This window comes from Lathyrus oleraceus, chromosome 4 (genome assembly GCF_024323335.1).
Source record: "Lathyrus oleraceus cultivar Zhongwan6 chromosome 4, CAAS_Psat_ZW6_1.0, whole genome shotgun sequence".
NCBI classification, from domain to species: domain Eukaryota; kingdom Viridiplantae; phylum Streptophyta; class Magnoliopsida; order Fabales; family Fabaceae; genus Lathyrus; species Lathyrus oleraceus.
Genome location: NC_066582.1, coordinates 249,162,554 through 249,174,649, shown reverse-complemented (window position 1 = coordinate 249,174,649; position 12,096 = coordinate 249,162,554). Strand labels below are relative to the sequence as shown.

The 12,096-nt window shown below is 32.9% G+C and overlaps 1 protein-coding gene across 1 annotated transcript; it reads right to left on the bottom strand.

Moving 5' to 3' along the window:
• Positions 1 to 6,875: 6,875 nt before the first annotated feature.
• On the bottom strand, positions 6,876 to 10,133 carry LOC127074892 (NADPH-dependent aldo-keto reductase, chloroplastic). Its single transcript, XM_051016302.1, has 7 exons — positions 9,601 to 10,133; positions 9,369 to 9,419; positions 9,213 to 9,289; positions 8,696 to 8,783; positions 7,877 to 8,152; positions 7,471 to 7,719; positions 6,876 to 7,203 (listed from the first exon to the last, which is right to left on the bottom strand). Exons 1-7 carry the CDS (start codon positions 9,718 to 9,720, stop codon positions 7,117 to 7,119), a joined length of 948 nt encoding a protein of 315 aa, XP_050872259.1. The 5' UTR covers positions 9,721 to 10,133; the 3' UTR covers positions 6,876 to 7,116.
• Positions 10,134 to 12,096: the final 1,963 nt, after the last annotated feature.

The window sequence follows — 12,096 nt, the reverse complement described above, 5'->3', positions numbered from 1 at the left end:
AAGGCTTAGGGTACAAAGTTGAAATTGAGTTCTGCTTATCATCCATAGACGAACGGTCAAACAGAAAGGACTATCCAGTCTTTGGAAGATCTGCTGAGGGCTTGTGTGCTAGAACAAAAAGGTGTTTGGGATATCTACTTTCCCTTGATTGAGTTTACCTACAATAACAATTTTCATTCTAGCATTGGAATGGCATCGTATGAGGCATTTTATGGTAGGAGGTGTAGGACTCCTTCGTGCTAGTGGAATTTTTCAAAGGTGCTTGAATTCCTCTTCATTAACATTTTTCATTTCATGTATTATTTTTTCCCAAGCATTTGAATGTGTAGCAATAGCATCCTTCCACATCAGTTCCTTTAGTTTAACACCTGAAAACTTCTTTATGAAATTGTTGTATAAGTTCCTAACACATATCAAATATCTGCATATCACATATCCAAATATTACATATCACAAGTAGCCAAATATCACATATCAAATATGACTTATCAAGAATAAGTACCTAACACAAAACCTTTGGTCAACCTTTGGTAGCAACTTATCAAGTGCATGCAATAAATCCTGCATTACAATCATGAATATGTAAGTCTAAAACCACTTCATATGTAAACAATAATTAAAACAGACCAACTATACACACCTTTTGTTGATCACTTATAAATGTATAAGTCTTGCATAATCTGACACCTCCTAAATTAGATGTTAACACTCTAAAAACCAACTCCATGAATATTTGGTTTCTCCCTCAATTACAGTCAATGTTATTGGCATCATTTGGTCATTTGGATCCCTTTCAATTACTGCAAGTATTTGTCCACCATAATAGCCCTTTAAAAAACAGTCGTTCAATCCAATGATAGGTTTGCACTTAAAAAAACTATCTTTGCAAGATTTGAAGCATATACAAATCCTTTGGAAATGTGGATTCAAAGACCTTTCAGGATTCTCACTACCTTCCTTTCCACCTTGAAATGGTTGACTTATAATTTTCACAATTGATCCAGGGTTTGCCCTTAACAGCTCATGACCATAATCATGTATTCTTGTATATTTCTCCCTAAATGAACCATCAATAATGTCAACAGTAAGTGACTTTACTATGTATGCTAGTGTCTTATTAATCCATACATTCCACTTTTATTTTATTTTCTCCATTATATCAGACAGCTTCGAATTAGGATTCTCTCATACATTAGTTTGAATCTTTTTGCCCAACAATTTAGAATTAAGAAATCTAACTTTATAATCCCTACTGCATGTGTGCTTGTCCACAAATTTTGTCAATTTCCAAGTGACTTCATCTGGTAATTTGGCACAATATGACTCTCATGGACAACCTTTCTTACATATGACTCTCATCCTCTTGTTATCATTTTTCTTAAATTTCATATTTCTACCTGAATGAATAACACATGTTCTAACTGTCTCTTTAAAGTCTTCCTTAGTAGCAAAATAAGTCCCTAATTTTCACTTGTAATCCTCCATTCTTTTTGGAAGTTTAAATGTTTGAAAATCATATTTTACAACCTCTTCATCCTCACTATCATACTCTTGGGGTAACTCATCACTATCATATTCCTCAATGTCACTCAAACCTCTAAAGCTTTCCTTTGGAACTTCACCTTCATTCACATCATCCATTGAACCATTACCTTCAACTAATTCCTCCACCTCCCTTTGTTTCCTTGGCCTTCCAACCTTGACTTTCCCCTTCCCTTTTCTTTTTCATTTGCCCTTCCCCTTTACTTTACCTTTGACCTCCCCTTTTTCCTTTTCCTTTTCCCTTCCCCTTTCTTTTGTCATCCTCTTTATCAACATCAATTTCTTCACCAATTCCTATAGCATCCTCATAGGAATCCTCAAAGTTCACATTCAAAGCATTGTCATCTTCACTTGAACCACCATCTTTTTTGGTTACACTTCAGTCCCTCATCTTCATCTTGGTTACAAATAAGTCTCTCAGCTAATAATCCTTTTGAACATGTATCGGATAAGGTGTGTCATCCAATATATCAGCTTCTTGATCACATACGATATAATTAATGGTCCCCTCCAATGTAATATCCAATATTGCATCCACATAAAAAATGGTCCCCTCAAAGTTAACATCCTGACATGAATCTTTTTGGTCAATGCCTTCAGTGGTCCCATCCAAATTAACATCATCACATGAATATTCTTGGTTGACTACATTTTTATCTTCTACATCAGTGGTCCCTCCTTCATCAAACTTGTCACCTAAATTATTCAAATCTTCAAAAGTATCCAAATCATCAAAAGTTCCTTTTACACCATTATTCAAATCATCCAAAGTGTCATCTTCCAAATTGTCTTCTTCAACACCATCGAGACCTACATTGTTTTCTCGAGACAATATTGACTATTTCACATAAACTGGATGCATGACATATAAATGCATATTTCCATTAATCGATGCTATCAATTTCATTCTATTTGTTCCTGCATCGTCTTTCAACAAAACTAACTCATTAATATCCATTGCATCATAATACCACAAAATCTCCACTTTTAGGTACCCTAAATCCTTTAAACAATCCATAACCTCAAAATAACTTCAGAAATCAGGGTCAACTTGCCAAACCTCTTATAACCCCTTGTAACCTAATTTATTAAACTCAGCAAACACACCCCGATGATGGATAACACTCTCAAACTGATCACTCATGACCTAATCACACCAAATAATGTAGAAATGAGTCTTTAAAGAAGGAGAAAACTAAGGGCTCGCTTTTTAAACGCATAATCGTATCTTAGACTGGAAATGAATGAACAAATCTTCGTCTTCTTCACTCCAAATCTCCAACTATCATCGTCTTTGTCGCTCCAAATCTTCTCCTTCGCAGCTAGGGTTGCAGACAATGAGAAAGTAGAATAATGACCTAGGGTTCGAAGTTGAACAATTTAGATAGAGAAATCTGCTTCTGTTGGTAGGTGAAGAGTTCAGACATTGTATTTTTATCCATGGAAATGATATCACATACTTTAAATTAAAATATGTTTATTAATAATTTCAAAAACTAAAACATTATGCCATGTCAGTGTTTCCAATTTGCTACGTAGGATTTCTAACATTTTTCCAATAAAATTTAACATTAGGGACTTATAAGTTTAATAGAGGTGTTTTATGGGACTGAAGGGTAACGCTTTTAAAATAAGGGACTAAATAAAAATAATAAATTAAATTAAGGGGCTAAAAAATGAATTAAACCTTTTATTTTATATTTTTTATTTTTGAACTAAACCACCATAAACTTTATCTTCACATTTCTTTTTAAGTTTCTCTTTTTCTTCTCATTGCATTTGAATTAAACTTTTTTTGTTTTCATTAACTTCTTCTAACATAACAAATAAAACACCATACATTTCTCTTTTCCTTTTATTGTTTTCATTTAATTTCTTTTAACATAATAATTGAAACACGATGAAAGCATCTTCATTTTCCCTTTAAATATTTGGATATATATTAAATATAATTTCAAGAGATTCTAGTTTTGTCAAAGTAGCAGCTTCTTCACTAAAGATTTAAACAAAATCTACCTTGATAATTACATCATATTTTCATTTTGTAGATTTACTCTTTGATTTTCTTTACTGCAATCATGTGCTTCAAAACCGTAACATCCAAAGCGCACAACTGTCAAAATTGAAAACAGTAATTAAAACAGTCGAGATTGGACCTCCATTTAGCATCTGTGGATTAAGCCGAATTAGGTATTTGGGGCCGAAACCGTGTTAGCCCGGTCGTTTGTCCATCCCTAGGAAAGACAAGGTAGGATTTGGGCATGTTAATCAAATATTTGTCTTCATATTTGCATTTGAAAAAATTTAGTATTCAAACTTATATCCTAGAAACACCAATATTTGTACAGATACTCGTAGTCTAGGAGTACTTCAATACTCGTATTCATATTAACTTATCTGTATTTCCAATAAAAAATAATTGATTAATTATAATTTATCATGTAATTTTAAAATTTTAACAATATTAAAAAACTCAATAATATTATTATTGAGTTAAGAAATAAACCAATATTTATATTAAAATATATATAAGTTTAATAATGACGTATGGGACAGAGTAAATATTAAATGGATAATTGTTTGTACCTATTTTATGGGTTTTTACTAGGATCGGCAAAGTGGACGGTCTGTCCCATTTAGACTCACCCCGTTTAAGTACGTCCAAATGTGGGGCGAGACAAATCAACTTAGGCGTCTGAGCTCAAAAGTCGAGTCCGTCCCGTTTACTAACGATTTGGTGGGCCGACCCGCCAATTTTTTTTTACAAATTTGTTTACTACATAATTTTCAAAATTGTTAATCATTATCAAAGAGGTCGGCAAAGTTTAACAACGCATAATAAAACTTTAACAATTCTTAATGTAAATGTCATATTCTTCAACATAAATAAAACAACGTAACTATAATACCATAAACTTAAAACAAACACGCTAAAATCCCAAATAATCCATTTTATTTAAAAAATCAACAAGTACAACCTAGTTAAGGACATATATGGACAAAAATCAAGAAAACAAACTAGCACAATCTAAACAAAGACAACCAAGAACAAAAAACCAATCTTAAAGACTCAATGACAAACACTTCATCAATCATCATATATGTTGTGAACATATGAAGTTTTGGATGATATCGTAGCCATCTCTCTCCTTATCATCATCCACTATTTAATAATTATCAAGATCAACAACATCAAAATCAATAGCCTTATCAATGAAAGCATCTCAAAAATAAAATAATCCAAGAAAAATCAAAGCTTAAATATTTAATAATTATCAAGACAAATAATAAGCATTTAGTTGAATATTTTAGTGTCAAAAAATAAATGAAATGAGAACTCAAATATAAAAAAATACAAATCAAAACTTTATTATCATAATGAGCCCTCTGGGCAAAATTTAGCTTAAAGTTTTAGAACTCAACTCCAATGACAACGAGTAACAGAAAAGAGAAAAGAATATATTCGGTATGTTTTGAAATAAAGACTTTTTCTACTATGAATGAAGATAAAGAACAAATTAAAGATCAATTAATGTCTTCAAAATAAAGTGTTTGTGGTTATGTGAAAAATGAATATTAGGTTTTGAAAAATGAATATTAGGTTTTGAAAAATGAATTAATATTATTTTAATTTCAAATAAAATAATAATTTTTTTAACAAAATGCCCGCAGGAAAAATCCGCTTCGCCCCACCCTCAACCCATTTTAAAAGCGGGTTAAGTGGGACAGGACAACTTAAGACACAAAGTCGAAAACCTCACCCTAACCCGTCAAAAATGGTGGGTTAAACAGGCAGATGGTGGGTTAAACAGGCGGATCCGGTGGACCCAACTCGTTTTACCACCCCTAATTTTTTCTTATTTGTTATGAATATTTTTTTTTACAGGTATCCACTAGAAATTAGTCTAATTATTATCGTTAATAGAAGAATTTATTTTAAGAGGCACTCTTTCATTAACAACATTTTTACCATATTATCCTAAATAATTTTTCTTTTACAATTAACACCAAATTATACTCATAAATAACTTATTTTTGACAATTAATAACAGATTTTATAAAAAACAGTATAAAATATATATTGTTGTAGAAAAATTTTAAAAATCCGATATAAAACATATATATACAGGTGAAAAATATATATATAGCAAAACATATTTTGTTTATAAAAATCGATAAAAGACATATTTTACATTGATTTTTTCTTAATAAAATCATACTTCTTTTCTAAAATCTATGATTTTATATTAGATGTTTTTAAAAATTCGATATAAAACCATATTTTTATACCGACTTTTTTAAATGTCCGATATAATATCATAAATTTGTTTAAACAAAATATGATTTTTAACTAATTTTTTCAAATATTCAAAAAAATTATTAAAAAATTCAATAATATTAATTTCGCTTTTTTATCCGTGCATCAGATATCAACTATCAAATTTAAAAAAAATCCAAAAACTACCAATAGTTTATCAGTTTTTTTAAAAAAAAATCAATAAATTAACATTACCAAAACTTTCAGAGCTATGAGAAAAATTCAATAATCTCTAATTCTTGTGAAAAAGACTGGGAAATTAAAACCAGAAAATATATATACTGGATTTGTTTATCAGTCTACCATATATTAATATTAGGAAAAATTTAAGGATGTGCCCGATTAAATTTTTAGGGTGACACTACAAATTCTCGATAAATAAAATGAATGGATTGTAAAATCAAATGTTATGAGCCTCTCCTCCTATCTAATATTGGTCTAGTACTATGTCTTAGTAGTGGTCAACTAACACAATATTCTCCAAGGATCTGCGTGTACATTTCCTTTGTGGACCTAGTGATTGTATCAGTAATTATAAATAATTATTGCAAGAAGATTTTCTGCTTTGAAGACTTATTTTAAAAGAAATTTTAATAGTAAGTAAAAGCCAAATTTCATATACAAAAAATTTCTACAATACCAATACATCTACTACTTAAATGAACATTTAATCCACTTAATTTTGAGAAAAATAAGTTCTAATCCGCTATTTTAAAAACAATTTTAAAATGCAGAGTTCTGGTAGTGTATTTTTATAAAATTCAATATCTGAAAAGTGGATTAAAAACCTTCTTTTCTTTCATATTCAAAGATGCAAGAAGGAGAAGAATAGCATGATAGCCAAAGCCTTTGCAAGAGAGCCAAGATATAATATGTATGCTCTTGCAAGAGAGTGAACTACCATATAATAAACTCTGGTGACAACTTCTTTACTCATCATCAAAAGTTAAGTAGTATTCACAACCAATCACATACTACTATTCATTTTATTATAAGCAAAAGCAAAAGCAGGATATATAATAGAAACTTGGTATCTCATTGCAAAAACAGAAATAATTTCGAGTCTAAACGAGGTGACCTGCCTAACCAATCCAAAGGCCCAGTCCCTCTAAAACTTGGGATTGGTTAATAATAAGAGATAGAGAAACAGTCTAAAACCAAGCACTTAAGTCAACAATCTTAACACACACCTCACCACAGACAATGACATTCTCTTTATTCCATCCAGTGACTAAATCCCCTACGGAGCAGATTGTTTAGATTTCACCATCCCATAATTCTTCAATGGATCTGTAGCCACCATAAGTTTCATGAGCAAATGAAGCACCCCGGAGTAATCTTGCCTGCAAATATAAAAAATGACTGTCATAAAACTGGACAATGTTTCCATGAAAGTAAATATGACCTTCAGCCTCATAGAATCATGTGCCTTAAATAACAAGCAGAAAGCTTATCAAGCTTATATAAAAAATGAGTTCCAAAACACAAGTTTTAAAAAATAGAAATAACTAATGATAATTTCATCTATGCGAGTAGAGCACAATATCAACATAGTTAATATATTATGTTCTTAAAACTATAAAGACCGAGGGAAACCATCAAACACTTACTTGTTCGATCTCAGAAAATTTAGCAAACAAGTCTGCAGGTATAGACCAATCAAAAACATCAAAGTTTTCTTTTATCCTTGTTTCATGTGTACTCTTGGGAAGCACACTATGACCCATTTGCAATCCCCAGCGGAGAGCTACCTGTGCAGGAGTCTTGCCTAGTTTTTCCGCAATCACATTCAGAGCTGGATGCTTAAGGACATCACTTTTAAGCCATGTGGTTCCAGGGGAACCCAAAGGTGAATATCCCTAAACATTCAAAAGTGCAAAACTTAAAAAGGAGAAAGCCATTAAATAAAAAGGTTCATTTCAAGTTTGTACTTTCAATTAACAGAAAGGCTTCTTGAAAAAGGCCAATTTAATATGCAGAAACAAAATAATGATCATTCAAGATTTCAAAACTCACAGAGAGGTGGACACCTTTGGAATTGCAAAAATCCTGCAGCTTGTCCTGCCTCCAAGAAGGATGACACTCGACTTGATTGACAGCAGGTGGAATGCGAGCAATCTCCAGCAAATCCCCCAACTTCTTGGTGGAGAAATTGCTTACACCTATAGCCCGTGCCTTGCCAGAGTCATAGAGTGATTCCATCGCCCTCCATGTGCTGGCAATATTAGGTTGCACAAGATTTTCAGGCTTGAAACCTACTGATCCTTTCTTCATCGGAGCAGGCCAGTGGATCTGAAAAGGAAGAGTCAACAGTTACCATTTATTCAATCAAGCATGTTCCAAATAAACTATTAAACCACCAGACTTTGAAATTAGATTAAATAAATCCTACATGCATCTAAAAGAAAACATAAAAAATAAAAAGATGAATGAATAAGATAAAAGCCCCTAAGTAATGCAGCATATGGAAGAAGTGAAATTTAAATTCCTTAAACTAAATTATACTTGTGGTCAATAACTGTGCAAGAAACATGGCTTAACAAGTACTTCCATATTTCTCAGAAAAGGCTAGAATTGAAAAAGACAAAAAGTTAAACAATTAGCATTTTCCAAACAATCACACAGTATATAACCAAGCCTTAAACTTTTTAACAGTAAAAGAATGCACTGCTTAACTAATTAAGTTTACAATTTCAACATTAAAAAGCTCTTCTTAAGAAATTCGTATTTCAGATTTCACATTTTCAGTTCATATTTTGAAACAAACTAATAATGACAATAACCAAGCAAGAAATTGGAAAATATGCAAAGAATGAGTGATATGTTATAACATACAAGATACAAATCAACATAATCAAGCTGTAAGTCTGTTAAAGTCCTATCCAATGCTGGCGGTACATCTTCCGGAGCATGATCGGTATTCCTGCAGTACAGATCTTCATATTAAATCCTTAGTTTCTGAACAGCAAAGAAGAGACTAACAAATTCATAAAACTATTTTTCTACCAGCATCATTAATTAACTCATTTAGCTAAAACCACGGTTTTAAAAATCCGTCTGATACTGCAAAAACGGACCCAACAAAACGGTATCGGAAGATGTCGATACCGATACCATTATTCACCGCACAATAAAGAACAATTTTTTATTAATTCACACTACAACCACAATCACCGAAACAACACCTATAGCTACCAAAACCGCAAAAGCCTTTACGCGACCGTAATTTAAAAACATGTCTAAAGGTGCCGATACTGACACCGTTGTTCACAGTTTCTCTGATAAAGAACTAATTGTAATTAATCGACACAGCGAGATAATGAAGTCTAGAATATTATATAAACAAACAAACCAGAGTTTCGAGGTAATCCACAAATCTTCACGTTTCACAACACCATCATCAAACAGTTTCTTCAATACAGAGCCAATCTGCAAAAGAAGAAATCAACGAATCATTTACCTCACACATAAAATCGCATCACCGTTGAGAAAACAAACAATGAATTACCTCCTTCTCGTTGCCATAAACTTGAGCACAATCAATGTGACGATAACCAGCCTGTATGTATCAAATTGAATCATCGAAATCAAAATCAGTATATATATTTAACACTAAGACAACGAGATTTCCAAAATGTGCATGCTAAAATCGATATACTACAATCTCATAGAATAGGTAAAGAACAATAAGGATTAGTTAGTTGTGGAATGAGAATGAAAAGGAAGATGTGGTGAGAAACCTTGATGGCGGCAGCAACGGCTTGACCGACGAGGCCGGGATCGGACTGCCAAGTTCCCAAACCGACGGAGGGGATCTTGGCTCCGGTGTTGAGAGGGAAGAATTGAATGGCGTTTGACATTGTCACGCAATAACGACAAAAAAATGCTTCGATCTAGGCGTCACGATTGGGAGTGAGAATGGAATAGTATGAGAATCGGTAGCTTTATGCAGGCGGGAGATTTTTGGGATTCGGTGCATTTGATGATTTTACTTGGTCACTCGAGTTTGTTTCCATTTCCAAGGGAAAAATCCATCCGTTGATTTTGTAACTTCACTTTACAATCCTTGACGTTCAATTTCATTCATGTATTTCTTATCAATAAGTGTCTCTTCTCTTTATTCTTGAAAGCACTTATTAGAGTTTTTGCGGTTTTTAGCTTAAAGTTTTTGCCTTTTCTATTCATTTGCTTCATCATTCTTGTCTACACCTCTCAACTCGCGCTTTTACCTTAGCATTTTATGTTATTTGATCAAGATGAGTGATAGATGTATTTGCATAGCTGGTGATTCTAAGAGTAATGTTTCTTTCGCCGTAAGTAAGAATAATGGTATCTCCTGAATCACATTCCTCTCACCTTATTCATGATTACATGAACCACAAAGTGGTGTCCTTGAACGATGATTCTGATTCAGAAAGGGTATCTGGAAACTCTTTCGATGAGAGAATTTTTTGCTTGAACTCTTTCGAGACTCTCTTGTCAGATAATGGTGGGGAGGAATGTAACACCCTAAAACCCCAACGCGTAATAATACGAGTTTACTCAACTATACACATAAGGTGTTACGCAAACACAACATAAACATGCTCTGTAACACATGTTAAATATAACAAATAATAACATAAACACTTGCCATCACATGTTCACCTTCACATGGGCTCATTGCAACGGAATTAATCAAGTAAACAACTCAAAAGCTAATTTAGTCTCATAATAACTTTTCTTTTTAAACATAAAACTTGGTTATGAAAAAATGCCTTAAAAATCAAACAAAGTATAACACGACGAGTTATAATATCTAACTCTCGCAACAACAACATCAAAAAATAATAATAAATAATAAAACATAACGTTCACCCGCCTAGTGTTACATATCAAAGCAACATAATCTAAATACCACATAAAACGGAAAAAGAAAAAGAACCTCAACGACATCCTTCAGCGTCTAAGAAACTACTCATTTACATGCTCGTGTGTACCCTAAGAAGAATGAGCACATAACCACACAAAGGGGTGAAAAATACGCTCAAAATATATAATGGTTCAAAAGTATACAAGGGTAGCCTGTAGCGGTGTATTCGTCACCATTGGAAATATTAATTAGATCCAAGGTAAATCATACAAAGTCGAGTCGCCACCGCACTTCTATTTATCCAAAGGAATGGCTAGAAAGCGAACAAAAGCCTATAAAATTTTACAAACAAAACTAGTAAAAGAGAGTCAGAGATCTGGGTAAGGGGGTTGGTTATGCAAAGGGAAGGTGTTAGGCACCCAATGCATCCTAGGTACTCCTAGGGAGCCCTTTTCACAACTTGTTGCAAAGGTTATTGTTTATGAAATTATTTTGTGCAAACATGATTGAAGAGATGAGAAAAGAATATACAAGTTTATTTACATTTTTGTGTTTGGATGGATGAAACCCATTGCCTACGTACCTTTCATGAAAGATAAGGATCAAAACGCCGTAGTTCGGCTAAAAGATTTCAAAACAAATGAGTGGTTTGATTTTAAACAAAAGCCTTAAGGTCTTTCATTATCAAAGGGAGAAAACTCGACCTGAACAACCACAAGTCCACCATGTGAGAACAGCTTCGACATGCTAGTGAGGGGTTAATCCTATAATAAGCATGGAAGTCTTACAATTCAATCACTAAGGACAAGGTGAGATTCACACCAACCACTAAGATAATTCAGATCTATGGCTAATGCATGAAAATTTGATTAAGAAGTGGACAAGGCCACAAAAGCAATTGAGTGAGTGGAATTAACCAATTAGAAGTATTCACAAAGGTAGTCAAAGTTGACATTTAAAGTTCAATTCAGAAGAAGTATTGTGAAAATGAAGTTTGAAAATCAAAGGCCTAAGGCCTAGGTTTCTAGTTTTGAAAACAAGTGAAAATGTTTGCACAAAAGTTTTTTGGTTTGGGTTAAGGATGAAGATATGGATCAAGGTTAAGCATGCAAAAGGTGAGGGTTAAGGTTAAGGGACAAAGCCACAGGCAGGATTGCTTTCTCAAAATCATAGAAATGATTCAAGTAAGTTCCTTTGGAATTAGGCAACACAAAGCAAAGCAAGTCAAGTTCAAGAGAACAACAAAAGCTGGAAACGGAGTGCCAATCAATGGTCTTACATCCAACTCCAAAAACAAGCTGGAAACAGATAGCCAATCAATGGTCTTACATCTAACTCCACAAAACAAAACAAGATAGGAAACAGATAGCCAATCAATGGTCTT

Bases quoted from the DNA above. Each gene is read 5' to 3' on its own strand.
- LOC127074892 (XM_051016302.1), bottom strand. From the start codon at position 9,720: ATGTCAAACGCCATTCAATTCTTCCCTCTCAACACCGGAGCCAAGATC. The intron at 9,290-9,368 runs GTAATTCATTGT...CTTCTTTTGCAG, and splicing joins TTTATGGCAACGAGAAGGAG to ATTGGCTCTGTATTGAAGAA. The intron at 8,153-8,695 runs GTATGTTATAAC...CTTCCTTTTCAG, and splicing joins ATTATGTTGATTTGTATCTT to ATCCACTGGCCTGCTCCGAT.